Genomic DNA, 14,994 nt, shown 5'->3' with positions numbered 1-14,994 from the left:
TTCTTAAGATCCTGGTTTCAATAGCCACGCCGTCAAACGCAGCCTGTTTAGGTCGGGGTGCAGGAACGGTCCCTGAGATAGTAGGTCCTCTCTCTGAGGTAACCTCCAAGGATCTTCCGCAAGTAACCCTCGCAGGTCTGTGTACCAACTCCTGCGGGGCCAATCTGGTGCGATTAGAATAACCCACACTCGTTCCCGCTTTTACTCTTTTCAGAACCCTGGGCATGAGTGGGAATGGGGGAAATATGCAAACCCTTCTGTAACGCCACGGAAGTGTTAATGCGTCCACTCCTTCTGCTGCTGGGTCTCGAGTTCTTGACACATAACTGGGCAGTTGATGGTTTTGTCGAGACGCCATTAGGTCCACCTGAGGTAGACCCCATCTTCTCACAATCATGTTGAAAATCCGTGGATGAAGGCACCACTGCCCCGGATGCATGTCCTGGCGACTGAGGTAATCCGCTTCCCAGTTCTCCACACCTGGAATGAACACTGCGGAGAGAATGATGTCTCTTTTTTCTGCCCACAACAAGATCTTTGTGGCCTCCTTTAACGCCATCCTGCTCTTTGTTCCTCCTTGACGGTTTAAGTAAGCCGTCGTCGTGACATTGTCTGACTGAATCCTGATGTTCTGATTCATGACTAGGTCTTCTGCTAAGAGAAGGGCATTGTAGACTGCTCTTAGTTCGAGGATATTTATGGGTAATTTGCTTTCCTGTAGCGTCCACCGTCCCTGAAACTGATGGTCGTCTAGGATGGCTCCCCAACCTCTGAGACTGGCGTCCGTCGTCAAGATCTTCCAATCCCAAATGCTGCATTTCTTGCCGGCTGTAAGGTTCTTGTGTAAAGACCACCATATCAAGGAGACCCGTACTTGTGGTTGAAGTCGAATTCTCCGATGGAGGAGCCAGTGTGAGCCTGCTCCTTGAGCAAATGAGGTTAATTTGGAATGATCGTGAATGAAGTCTGCCGTACTGGAGAGCTTCGAACGACGCTACCATCTTCCCCAGAAGTTGCACACAGAGGTGCAGAGAGACAGTTTGCGTTTTCAGTACCTGAGCCACTAATCTCTGTAGGTCCTGGACCTTGTTCTCTGGTAGGAACATCCGTAATAGAACCGTGTCCAAGATGAGACCGAGGAATTGAATCCGTTGAGTCGGTATGAGGTTGGACTTCTTGAAATTGACAATCCAACCATGTTGAATTAGAAATTGATGTGATGTCTGAACATCCTTGAGCAGTCGATTCTGAGATGGAGCTTTTATCAGTAAATCGTCCAGATAAGGAATTATCGTGACCCCCAACAGTCTCAGTCCTGCAACCATGATCGCCATGATCTTCGTGAAAATTCTTGGGGCTGATGCTAGACCGAATGGCAATGCCCGGAATTGGTAGTGCTCCTTCACCAGTGCGAACCGTAAGTAAGCCTGGTGAGGAGTCCAGATTGGGATATGCAAATATGCATCTTTTATGTCCATGGATACCATGAACTCCTCTGGCTCTAAGCCTGCAATGACTGATTGGATTCCATCTTGAACTTGTAGACTCTTAAAAACTGGTTGAAAACTTTTAAATTGAGTATTGGTCTGACCGTCCCGTCTGGTTTTGGCACGATAAAAAGATTGGAATAGAACCCTGTTCTTCTCTGAGAAGCGGGAACCGGAATAATGACCTCTGCATGTAGCAATTTGAGAATCGCCGCCCTTAGTGCCCTTGCTTTCTGAGGACACAGAGGCAATCCTGTTGTAAAAAACTGACTGTGAGGTCTCTGTTGAAATTCCAGCTTGTATCCCTGAGAGATCAAGTTGTTCACCCAAAGTTCTGGTGAGGTTTTGGCCCAGATGTCCTGAAAACCTTCCAGTCGGCCGCCCACCAAGGGGGACCCCAGGTGAGCTGGGAGGCCGTCATGCCATGGTCTTGTCAGCAGGTTTATCCTGCTTTCTGGTTGCGGTTTGTGAGCGGCCTCTACCTCTGCCCCCACGTGCTTGTGTAACGAAACCCCTTCCTCTGGCTCGAAAGGACTGAGATCTAAACGAAGTAAATGCTGGTCCCGAATAACCCCTCCTAGTCTGTGGAGCGGTTCTCGTATAAGGAGTCGGCAGAAAGGTGGACTTCCCCGCTGTAGCCTGCGAAATCCACTTGTCCAACTCTGGTCCGAACAGCATCTCACCCCCAAAGGGAATGGATTCTACTGCCTTCTTGGTGTCAGAGTCTCCTTGCAATTCTCTGAGCCATAAAATCCTTCTAGCTGATATGGCCGATGCAGATATGCGCAATGCTATTCTGCTAATATCCTTAGAAGTCTGACACAAGTATGAAGCAGATTCTCGAATGTGTTCAGCCAACTGTGTAATCTCTTCTAAGCTATTTTCCTCCTCAATAGCCTGTACAATACGGCCGGACCATGCACCCATGGCCTTGTTGACCCAAGCACAGACGATCGCAGGTCTCTGCGCTGCACCTGCTGCTACAAATATTGATTTTAACGCCGTTTCAACTTTACGGTCGGACGCATCCTTTAAAGTAGTTACGTTAGGAATTGGCAAGATTGTCTTCTTTGACAATCTTCCTAGTGAAGCATCCACTACCGGTGGCGACTCCCACTTGTCCATTGCACCCTTAGGTAGGGGGTAAGTTACCTGAAAACGTTTCGGAAATTGAAAATGTTTGTCAGGTTGTTTCCAAGCTTCCTCCATCTGAGATTGGAGGGATTTAGGAAAGGGGAACGCTGCTGCCCGCGGCTTTTGGGATTCGAACAAATCGAAATCTTCTGGCTCCCGGACTTCCTCTTCCTTAAAGCTTAGGATGTCCTTTACCGCGTCAATTAAGGAATCCAGACCCGAGATCGCCGAATCTTCTTCAGGAAAATCGGCGTCTAGGACGGGTTCAATTAACTCACCTTCTTCCGTTTCCAGAAGAAAACCCTCTTCCTCCTCAGGTTCTGGTATAATAGGAAGAGTTCTTTTAACAGCCCTGCGCACACTCGTCTCCGCGTGTGCTGGTGGCGTTAACTTGATGAGAAATTCCTCCATCGTCTTTGAGAATCCCGTAGCCCATTCTGATTGCTGCTTGCGGGATTCTGCCATCTCCTTGGAGATTCTATTCGCAAGGTTGTCTTCCCATGCTTTATTCAGAGCACTGCTCCTAGGTGGAGCGTCCTTGTCTAAGCAGGAGTCGCACACCCCGGAGCTGCCAACCCGCGTGCTCTTCTTGTTACATTTCGTACAAACATAACAGGTCTTGGAGGTCTTGGCCGCCTTAGACATGCTGTTTAGAAAACCCTATACTAGGGTAGCCCGCCGCGCTTTCACCCTTTAAACTAGGAAGAGAAAGACTGGGAGATGACGGAAGCGAAGGTATTGGATCCGGCTGGAATTACCCGTCCCCTCTTTCTCTAGAAAAGGAACAGTCCAAAAAATAAAAATAAAATAAAACACCAGCCGACTCGCAACCCGCACACCCCAACTGTAAATCAGCTACGATATTGGAGTTGGCTTGCTTCCGTGTATTTTCTCCGGGATCTTTGAAACAGACGTCCCTTGAAAATATAATTTGTAAATTTTGTTTACTTTTCAGGAGATCCTCATATGTTGTCATATATACATGTCACCAGCAGAGGGAGCTATTACCTAACTCTCTCTCAACTATCTGAATACATGCACTATCCAGGCTGAGCAGCAGGGGGAGTTATTTCTTTTATTAATAAACCTTCCCCTATGTACACTACTGTAGGGGAGGGGGGAGGAGGGAGGAGGACCCATCCCTCACCTCAGCTTGGCGCCAAAACGGAAGGAAAAAAAAAATATGGCCCCCACTAAATGTAAGTGCAGTATTGCCTTAAAGTTTAAGTCTGCGCTTGCTCTGCGGGATTATACTTTTCTATGTCCCGCTGTTCCTGTGCTGACCAGCCCTGCCTTGTGCTCCGGACCCGCCGGCTGGCACGCGCGACGGGTCCGTCTCCCGTAGCAGCGCCTGTCCGTGTTGAGCCGCGCACCGCAGACCCGCCGGCTGGCGTGCGCGACGGGTCTGTCTTCTGTAGCGGCGCCTGGGTTTGTTTTCTGTATGACTGTGCAGCGCGCCGCTCTGCCCTCCTCTGCTCACAGGGAAATCAGGCTGGGGGAAACGCTGCACTGGGGCTCCCACGCGCCGGCCACTGTCAGTCTGCCTCTGCCTCCCTCTGTATAAACGGGGGCTTTAAAACAGCATTTAACCGCAAGTAAGAGAGTGAGGGGAGAAAAAAAAAAAAAACTTTTACTAACTTGAAGACCCTAGTCTAAGATTTTACCAGTACTCACTATTTTATGGAGGATCTCCTGTGGAGAGATGCAGGTCCCTTCAATAGGGATCTTTGTCTCTCTGGATTTAGGTAGCTTTGTTCCCCCTTTATTAGGGTTACGCAGCCCCTTTTAGATTTTTCTGTCAGGAGCTCAGTTGCTCCACGTATTGTGCCTCCAGCACAATTTTTCAAACTGAGGGATGAGGGATGTGAAGGGGGAGTAGCCGGCTGTGCAGACAATGCTAATTTTAGATTGTGCCACACCTCCGTTTCAAGGCTTCACACCCCCTACTGTATAGGACTCCAGTGTCCCCTAGTGGATGAAAGAGAAAAACACTTATTACAGAAAAGAGCCACATATTCTCTTTGCTCAGTCACTACAGCAATATCTTATCCTCTGTCAGTACAGACTAATGAGGGAAATGTATCTGCCCAGTCGGGAAATCAGGAGCCATCAGCCTCTATTATACTCCAGAGATCTGACCAGTCTCCTCCCCACATACTCTGGTGTTTCTCATACATCAGCAGCCATCAGCCCCTATTATACTCCTGCTCTCCCCCTCACATCATGTCACTGTGTGTTACCAGCCCAGAGATCTGACCAGTCTCCTCCCCACACTCTCTGGTGTATCTCATACATCAGGAGACATCAGCCCCTATTATACTCCTGCTCTCCTCCTCACATCATGTTACTGTGTGTTACCAGCCCAGAGATCTGACCAGTCTCCTCCCCACACTCTCTGGTGTATCTTATACATCAGCAGCCATCAGCCCCTATTATACTCCTGCTCTCCCCCTCACATCATGTCACTGTGTGTTACCAGCCCAGAGATCCGACCAGTCTCTTTCCCACACACTGGTCTATCTCATACATCAGGAGCTATCAGCCCCTATTATACTCCTGCTCTCCTCCTCACATCATGTCACTGTGTGTTACCAGCCCAGAGATCTGACCAGTGTTCTCCCCACACACTCTGGTGTATCTCATATATCAGGAGACATCAGCCTCTATTATACTCCTGCTCTCCTCCTCACATCATGTCACTGTGTGTTACCAGCCCAGAGATCTGACTAGTCTCATCCCCAGACTCTCTGGTGTATCTCATACATCAGGAGCTATCAGCCCCTATTATACTCCTGCTCTCCCCATCTCATCAAGGTGATGGATTGGCACCTTTAGAAGCTGTGGTCAGTCCCTAACCCTGCCCCCTAAAGCTAGTAAGGGAATCCATTATTTGCTTGGTTCTGATAGAGGTCTTTTTCTGTCCACTTATGCAGGTTCCATTTCCAGGAGTTCCAGTTGGATTTGCTGCCCAAGTCGATTGGGTTCCATCACCTGTCTCTATTTTGGTGGCTGGATTCCAAAAACAGCTCAGTAGCAGTTGACCGTCCACAGTCTGGGACTGGCTTTATGGGCTAGGGAGCTGTGTTTCTCAGGTTCCAAGGAGTGTGGTCCAGTCAGGAGAGCTCCCTTGCTATCAGTGTTCTGGAAATCAAGGCAATTTTCCTGATTGGGGCTCAGCTCCAGCCATTGGCAGGGGTCTTCAGTTAAGGTCTAGTAGGACAGTGCCACAGCTGTGACTTATTTTAATCAATAGGTGGGCACATAGAGTGTTCTGGCCATGGGATAGACAGTTAACATCAAATTGACGGTTTGCTATTTATTCCTGGGGTCAAAAATTGGGAGGCAGATTACCACAGCTGTGAGCAACTTCACCTTAGTAAGAGGTCCCTTTACCAAGTCGTTATAATGGTGTCACGATTAAACCACAAGTTGGCACTTTATTGCTCCAGGAGCAGTTATCCCAAAGCTCTCATGGTCAACTCCACAACGGTTCTGTGGGACTTTTGATTGATTTACATATTTTATCAATTTTGATGCTGCCCTTAAATCTAAAATGCATTAAGAGAGAATGGGAGATGGTCCTCTTGGTGGCTCCAGACTGGCCTTTAAGTTCATGGTATTCGTAATCTAGAGTCTGCTGGTGGATTCCCAATTTCATCTCTTCTGTCGTCCAGAACCTTTCATTCACCTCATTTAACAGCATGGCTGTTGAGGCTGCCATCTTATGGGCTATGTGAATTCTGGAGGAAATCATCCTAATAATTGTGAAAGCTTAGAAGCCAGTTTCTGCCAAGGTTGTTCACCATATTTGGCAGTCTGGGCCCTGGCTTTCGTTTGATATCCTTAAAGGTGCAGATGTCGATGCTGTCATTTTTTTTTCTTTTGGCGAAGCCTTGCTTTGCTCCCGGAAATTCAGACATTCCTCCAGGTGAAACCCCTGTTTCTCCCTCCTGCTGCTCCATGGAACCTAGATTTGTTTTTTTGCCCTTTGCAAAACATTCAGGTAGTCTCAAGCATCTCACATAGAAGACTTATTTCCTCCTTGCAATTGCCTCAGCCTGGTGGTTTCAGAGCTTAGTGCCTAGTCCCCTCGTTCCCTTTATCTGGAGATTCATGATTACATGGAGGTGCTTCGGACAAAGTCGAAAGTGTTGTCTAAGTTCCATATTACTCAGCCAGTTGTTTCTCTAGTCTTGCCTTGTGTCGGTACTTCGACTGGCCAGGTCTGTTGTCATACCTTGCACATGGTCCGAGCTCTGCATTCGCCGCACTTCAGACTTGCGCAAGACTATTTATTTTATTATCCTCTATGACTCTTGCAAGAGGGTTGGTCAGCTTTGATACAGATGATGTCTCGTTGGCTTTGTGCTGTAATTTGACAGGCATTCATTGTCTAGGGTCAACCAGCTCCTTCCTGGGTTATGGCTCATTCCACTTGGTCAGTTGACGCCCCTTGGGTTGCGTAGCCTTGGTCCTCTGCGGACCAGGTGTGTGAAGTGGCCATCTGGTCTCGAATGCATACAAGTAAAATGATATAGGTTTGACACCTTTATATCCAGATATGTGCTCTTTGAACTCAAGGTTCTTTATATCGCTGCAACATGCTCCCTCCCTTGAGGACTACTTTGGGACACCCTCATGTTGCTGTCTATGTTTGGTTTTGTTTGCTTATACTTATTTCTCTTTAGACTGGTTACAGGCTTTTTCTCTCTACTCTCCGTCTTTTATTGGGATTGGTTAAACCTAACTGAGGTGAAAGTTCCAGGCTACACACACCTCCTTCTCTACCCCAGTTTTCCATTGTCCCCATGGAATCATTGAAATGGCTTTTACTGTTTTTTTTTTTTTTTTTATTGAAGCATGCTCCCAGTATTTCTGGGAGTGAGGGAGGGTGGTATCACATAAAAAAATTGTAGATAGTTTCCTTGTATTTAAAGCTGGGGGAGAAGGATCATGTTCTATTTTCATTTATAATACCTAAGAGAAACTTTAAATACAGAGACAACCGTTGTCCTAGAGCATTTTTTTGTATTATAAGAAAATCTTTTAAAACCATGTTGATTGCTTTCAGTTTTCATTTAATAATATACAGCATGTTACATTCACTAAAACAATCTTAAGTACGGTATAGCAATTGCTCTTAGCAGTACATTAGCAAATGATGACTATAGCAATTGTTCTTACCAGTACATTAGCAAATGATGACCTGCCAAGACGTTGTCAGTTGATCAAATGACCCAAGATGTGGTTAAGGTACTGTCATCTTAAATCGAGCCCTTGTGCATTCGGACACGTTTTTCCACATTCAGTGCAAGGCAACGCATTTCTACTCCTGAGTTTGCACCTCAGCACGTTTCTACTCCTGAGATTGCTTTCCAACGCGGTTCTACTCTTGAATTTGCGCCTTAATGCATTTCTACTCCTGAGTTTGCATCCCAGTGCATTTCTACTTGTGAGTTTGCACCCTATATATACCCTGACAATTGCTGCAGCCTTTCATGGGTTTCTTTCCTACCGAGTTGCCAGGCGTTTGTTTGAAACTGGAGCTTCTGTGTTTTTCTTGTTTGTTTTCTGCTGCGGCAGGATGTTTGCTACTTTATTTTTTAGCGCCCTCAGTGTCTGCAGAAGGAACTTATAGGACAAAGCTGTCATCTTCTTCCTTGGCTTGCAACCCACTCCCAATGTAGACTTTCTGCCGTAGGCACCCATGCTACCAAAGGCAGAGGATTGGCTCCCCCAATATTGCGATTGGGCAACTGGAACTCCACTCATGCTCTGGAGAAGATTTCCAGTAAAGCAAATGGGATCCTTACTGTTTTTGCAGGTAACTGTCTTGTAAAGGTGGAATGGTATTCTGGTCTCAGGCTCTGTAAGAGGAAGGTGGGGGTCCAGGAGGCAACACATATCCCTCTTATTCAGTTACCTTGTTTCCTACAGATGGGCCCAGTAACAGAGATACCCCAGAGAGATGTCCCCGTCCTCTGTATTCCCAGGATTGTGCAGAGGAGAATCACAGGATCCCACAGGAGGATCAGGTAGGTGGGAATTAGGCAAGATACATACTGTAACACTACTAAGGAATGTTGCTGGTCATGTCGAACCTTAGTCAAGTTAGGGTGCTGTGTGGTGAGACCTTGAGGGTGCACTCTTTAGTAGAAATAAGTAATGAGAAGATGGTGATCGCTGGGTAGTCCAATGTCATGGTGCAAAGTTCTCATGAAGTTACCATGTTGTAACAAAATGCATGAAGGTTTTTCAGGTACCATCAGACTACCCAATTTACATGGTCAAAGTCTCACCATACAACACTTTGACTAGACTGTTTTTGGTATTTTTAACGTGTTTTTTTTTTTTATTTTTTAGGATGAATACCAGTCTGATATTAAGGTAGAAGACATAGGAGAAGAAGAGATGTATGTGACCAATATGAAGGCAGAAGATATAGAGGGAGAAGAAGAGACGTATGTGACTGATGTGAAGGCAGAAGATACAGAGGGAGAAGTAGAGACGTATGTGACTGATGTGAAGGCAGAAGATATAGAGGGAGAAGAAGAGACATATGTGAGGGGAGATCAGCAGTGTAAGGAGGAGGAAATCCCTACAGATATCAGCACAGGTGAGCAATAAACACCTACTACAGATTAGAGACATAGGGGGTCATTCCTAGTTGATCGCTAGCTGCATTTGTTCGCAGCGAAGCGATCAGGCTAAAAAACAGCAGTTCTGCACATGGGCGCAATGCGCACGCACGACGTGTGGGCACAACGAACAATTTAGTTTTGCACAGGGACTAGTGATGCATTTCAGTTGCACTGCATGCCGCAGAGTGATTGACATGATGTGGGCGTTTCTGGGTGGCAACTGACCGTTTTCAGGGAGTGTGCAGAAAAACGCAGGCGTGGCTGGGCGGGTTTGGGACGTCAAATCCAGAACTGAATAGTCTGAAGTGATCGCAAGCGCTGAGTAGGTTTTGAGCTACTCTGAAACTACACAAAACATTTTTGTAGCCGCTCTGTGATCCCTTCGTTCGTACTTCTGCTAAGCTAAAATACACTCCCAGTGGGCGGCGGCATAGCGTTTGCACGGCTGCTAAAAACTGCTAGCGAGCGATCAACTCGGAATGACCACCTTAGTTTCCTTGCTCAGTCACTACAACCATCTCTACTGAATAAGAGGAGACTTTCACTTATTGTACAGGGGAGAGCAGGTATTGGGGCCTCCTATATACACACATCACCTGATAATCACATATATACAGTGTACTCAGTCACTGTGTGTCTCCTACAGATGGGCCCAGTAACAGAGATACCCCAGAGAGATGTCCCCGTCCTCTGTATTCCCAGGATTGTACAGAGGAGAATCACAGGATCCCACAGGTGCTTCAGGTAGGTGGGATTGAGGCTTTTTTTTTTTTTAAATATGAAGACCAACAAAGGAGCCATGTGAGTTTATATACCGAAATTGTTAGGTTTAGTCTTGGTTAATATATTCAGAAGTATTTAAAGTGCTTTTCATTTGTTTTATGGGTTATTTAGATTGAAGGCCTGACTAGATATTAAGGTATAAGACCTATATAAAGAAGAGACTTTTGTGATTAATATCAGCCCTTTCATGCATAGAGACCACCACAGTTGACAGCTGTTTTTAAGCATTATCTGTTATAGAAACTTTTCATTATTTAATTCCTTCAAAAAACAATAAAGTCAAGATAATATGGCTGAGAAAAGTTCACCAGCTCCGAGCACTTCATGGATTTCTTTAAAATATTTATACTCTATGATATCCCAGGAGGTAAAAAAAAAAAAAAAATTCAACGAAAATAAAGTATATGGTAGATGTTTTGATCAAATACTCAATTTTTTTCACAGTTGATGTAAAGTCAAATTTCCACTTCAGTGGACAGCGTGCAATTAAGATACATATTGCAAGCAAGTCTTATCCTGGCATGTAAGCCTAACCTAAATACTGTCCCCATATAATAGCCATATATACCAGTTCTGACAGGTGATAGCGGTAGATGTATCATATGTTATTCAAGTTTTTTTAAATTGTAAATGGCTTCAAATAATTATCATTAGTAGCCTCTGTTGTAGTTGTTGCAGATGATTCATTAGTATTGTTTTCATGTTCTCTAGACATCAAGAGCATCTAGCAAGAGGGTTAGGTACAGAGTAGTAGAAGAAATTCCATCCTGTTCCAGTGATACTGACACTTCCAGTGATCATGGTGAATGGGAGCCAGACCCGAAGGAAGAAGAAGGGAGTTTTAGTAGCTGCAGTGAAACAGACGACGATGATGATGATGAAGTAGTTGCGGTAGCAAAAGGGAATACGAAACTCAGTACATTGTGGAAAGCCAAAGACAATGATTTTGAAGGAGTCTTGCCCACATTTGTAGGACAGCACAAAGTGAAGGTTGAGGGTACAGAACCCATACACTTCTTTATGCACCTATTTTCTGATACCATGGTTGATGAAATTGTCCACAATACAAATTTGTACACGCTCCAGAAAAGGAAGGGATATCTGTCACTGACAAGCCATGAACTGAAATGTTTTCTTGGGATAAATTTGGTAATGTCCTATCTCAGATATCCCAGATCCAGAATGTACTGGTCTTCAAATGAAGGGCTACGTTTTGACCTGATTGCAAATGCCATGCCTGTATACAGATTTGAAGAGATTCTCCGGTACCTTCACTTTGTAGACAATTTTGCTCAACAGCCAGGAAACAAAGACAAACTTTGCAAAATTCGTCCTGTGTTGGACAAACTCGAGGCATCCTTTAGTGGAGCAGTTGATCCTGAAGAGTTTCAGTCTGTTGATGAGCAAATCATTCCCTTCAAGGTCCATCAGTCCATCGGTCAGTCCATCGGTCAATCCATTCCCAAGAGATCCAAGCCATTGGGTTTGAAGATGTGGGTGAGAGCAGGAACATCTGGGTACACGTATAGGTTTGAGTTGTATCAAGGAACAAGTGGAGACAGGGATGAAGTTAGTGCATTGGGCAAAAGTGCTGCTGTTGTTCTTCGCTTGTGTGATGACATACAAAACAAAAATCACAAGGTCTTTTTTGGCATTCCATTTTGTACCATTCCTCTTCTCCAGAAGTTACGTAACCAGGGCATCTATGCAACAAGTACATGTAGTGCTAACAGTATCATTGGGGCACAGTCAAAGTTGAAGACTGAGAAACAGCTGAAGGAAGAAGGAAGAGGTGCATCATCAGTTGTTACCAATGGTGAAAACATCTCCATTACACGATGGCTAGATGGTTCAGTGGTCCATGTTGCATCATCCTGTGCAGGCATTCAGCCACAAGATTCTGCCCAGAGGTGGAGCAAAAAAGAAAAGGAGTTGATCCACATCCCTCGACCCTTTGCTGTTAAACTGTATAATACGCACATAAGGGGAGTGAATCTCATGGATCAGTGTGTGGCGATGTACCCACACAGACGCAAAAACAGGAGATGGTACATTCGGGTCTTCTTTCACTTTCTTGACGTGACTTGTGTAAACGCATGGCTGCTGTACCGAATGTCTGGATTCAATGACATGAATCTGTTGGATTTCAAAGCATCCATTGCTCGAGCATTGATCAACGCTGGCTGTATGGAGCAGCGTCGAAGAGAGAGGTCAAGTGAGACACCACCTCCGTTGAAGCGCAGGGCGGTGTCAAAGGCACCTCCTGAAATCAGGTTTAGTGTGGGACATCATTGGCCAAAGCTTACAGATGCAAAGCATGCTAATAGGTGCCACGATGTAGCTTGTACACGTAAAACGAAGTACATCTGCATGCAGTGTCTCGAGCCGTTGTGTCCAGGGTGCTTCTCCAACTTTCACACCAAGCGTTGAAATTGGTCAAATTCAGTTCATGAATAAGGCAAACGTTCTAGGTATGAAGCAAACTCAGAAGTAAATGTAAATATTTGGACATTTTTTGTTTCCTGATGAATATATCCATAAGCAGGCGTAACAATGTATTTTCAATTTAGACGATTGTTTTTGGAGAAAAAATTACATATGTATAACTTTTATAGTTTTATAAAGTTATAGTGTTTTTAAAAAAAATACTTCTTGTGTTTTTATAAGCACTCCCTAATAAAAAATTTTTTTTTTTTTAAATCTTGCATTAGGTGATAATTTATTCATGAAAGGGTTAATGTAGAACAGTGGTGGCCAACCTGTGGCTCTTGAGCCACATGCGGCTCTTTCTTTCTTCAAATGTGGCTCCTAACACACAAAGTCACATGACCACAACAGATCTGGTAACCACTGCTCTCTCTAAAAAAACACGCAGCAGCATTACGGGGACTTAGAACTGAGGGATCCAGATACTAGAGATGAGACACCCACCAGCAAACAGAGGACACATAAGGGACTGCTGCAGTGGCATGAATTGGGGGAAGCTGAAGTGACACATGAGGGTGCTGGCTGAAGTGACAGGAGGGTGCTGGCTGAAGTGATAGGATGGTGCTGGTTGGAGTGACAAGAGGGTGCTGGTTGGAGTGACAAGAGGGTGCTGGTTGGAGTGACAAGAGGGTGCTGGTTGGAGTGACACATGGGGGTGCTGAAGTGTATTATGTGGATCTGGCTTTTTCAATGTATTTTATACCAGTGGCGTGGCCTAGAAGGCACAAGGCCACACCCCATTTTTGCATGTGCGCCGTCGGCTCTTTGACATACCTAACACATTTTTTTTGGCTCTTTGTCTCTGACTGGTTGGCCACCCCTGATGTAGAAGATATAAAAGGAGAAGAAGAAACTATTTAATTGATGTAAAGGGAGAAAAACGGACACTTGTGTGCAAAAGTCTTTGGCCAACGCCTATATGTTTACTTATATTGCTTTATCTTAATGAATATCAACTTTAATTGCTCCCTAAAATCATTATCATGATTAGAAACGAGACTTCAGGACTTTACTTCAAATGTACTATACATAATTTGGCATATTATTTGTAAACAGAAGCTTATTGCATTTTCAGCGCATTTCAAGTTTTTTGAGACGGTCATTAATAAATCTGGTCATTAATAAATCTGGTATGTGTGTTGATAAATTTTATTTGATAATCTTTTTTATATAAAATATATTTTTATTAATTTTGATATTTTCTATCTTAACTTTTTAATTTTAATTTCCTTTCGGCAGTGTAAAAATCAATAATAAGAACCATAACTTTTTTAAACTAAAGAAAAGATGCAAAAGATTCACTTGAAATGTATGGCTATACTCATTGACAAATTGCTAAAAAATAAAAAATGACCAGGTCCAGTGTAATGTACACATTAGCACGATCCAAAGAAACAGGTACAAATGTAACTAAAAAACGTTCTTGATGACCCAGGTGTACATCAAAAAGAAAAGATAAACACGTTATCATAATGAGTAAGCGAAACTGAAGACTCCCAGCAACTGCAATCAAAGAAGAACTCCATAAAATTAGGCAAACTCCAGTATCGGTTGATACAATTAAAAGACGTTTGCGTAATGTAGGTCTAAACGGTCGCATAGCTTGCAGAAAACCATTGTTGATGTCTGTAAATAAAGTAAAATGCTTTCCATGGCCCAAAAACACCAGTATTAGACACTGGATCAGTGGAAAATGTTTTGGACCGACGAGTTCAAATTTGAACTTTACGGAACCAGAAGACGTCGGTATGTCTGAGAAATGGTCTGAGAACGTGATAGATAATTGTATAAGTCATTCAATTAAACATGGCGGTGGTCATTTCATGATTTGGGGGAGTTTTGGTGGAGGAAATATTGGAGATTAAGTTCAAATAACATCAACTAAGGATAAGAAGCAATACCACATTATTTTAGTACATCACGCTGTACCACTAAACATTTAAACTGTATCAATTATTTGATATGTAAAGAAAAACAGAAGTTCTACAAATTATGACATGGCCTCCTCAGTCACCTCACCTCAGCCACATTAAGAAACTCTAGGATGAATTACATAGAATAGTTTGTCTAATGGTTCCAACAAATACTAAAAGCTTATGGGAATGTCTGAACGAGGCCTGGAAAGGCATAACTAATGAAACTTTAGAAAAGTTGGTGTTTCGAATGTCCAAATCTTGTGAAGCAGCGATACAAGCCAAAGGAGGAAGCATTGATAAAAAGCCAAATTTATTCTGAAGTTTGTTATGCTATAAAATTTAGATTTTGTTTTTTATAATGTTTAGTTACAATATCATGTCAAACAGTATTATGAATAAATATTTTATTTATTTTACTACATTTTGTCCTTTATTAACAATTTTCCTTGGCCAAAGACTTTTGCACACTAGTGTATGTGACTGATAAGGAATAAAATATAGAGGGAGGAGAAGAGACATATGTGACTGATATAAAGGCAGAAGCTA

At 43.9% G+C, this 14,994-nt stretch overlaps 1 protein-coding gene across 1 annotated transcript in view; it reads left to right on the top strand.

Annotated features, from left to right (window-relative positions):
* LOC135056980 (piggyBac transposable element-derived protein 2-like) overlaps positions 1 to 13,658 on the top strand; it is a 29,203-nt gene extending 15,545 nt beyond the window's left edge. Inside the window, exons 6-10 of the mRNA XM_063962802.1 lie at positions 8,323 to 8,445; positions 8,559 to 8,656; positions 8,985 to 9,237; positions 9,909 to 10,006; positions 10,757 to 13,658. Of these exons, the coding sequence (XP_063818872.1) occupies positions 8,323 to 8,445; positions 8,559 to 8,656; positions 8,985 to 9,237; positions 9,909 to 10,006; positions 10,757 to 12,475 (2,291 nt within the window). The 3' untranslated portion in view covers positions 12,476 to 13,658. The remainder of the gene's footprint in view (positions 1 to 8,322; positions 8,446 to 8,558; positions 8,657 to 8,984; positions 9,238 to 9,908; positions 10,007 to 10,756) is intronic.
* The last annotated feature ends 1,336 nt before the right edge of the window (positions 13,659 to 14,994 follow it).

The sequence above is a fragment of the Pseudophryne corroboree genome, chromosome 3 (assembly GCF_028390025.1).
Source record: "Pseudophryne corroboree isolate aPseCor3 chromosome 3, aPseCor3.hap2, whole genome shotgun sequence".
Lineage (NCBI taxonomy): Eukaryota > Metazoa > Chordata > Amphibia > Anura > Myobatrachidae > Pseudophryne > Pseudophryne corroboree.
The sequence above is the reverse complement of the archived record's forward strand: the minus strand, read 5'-3'. Positions and strand labels throughout refer to the sequence as shown.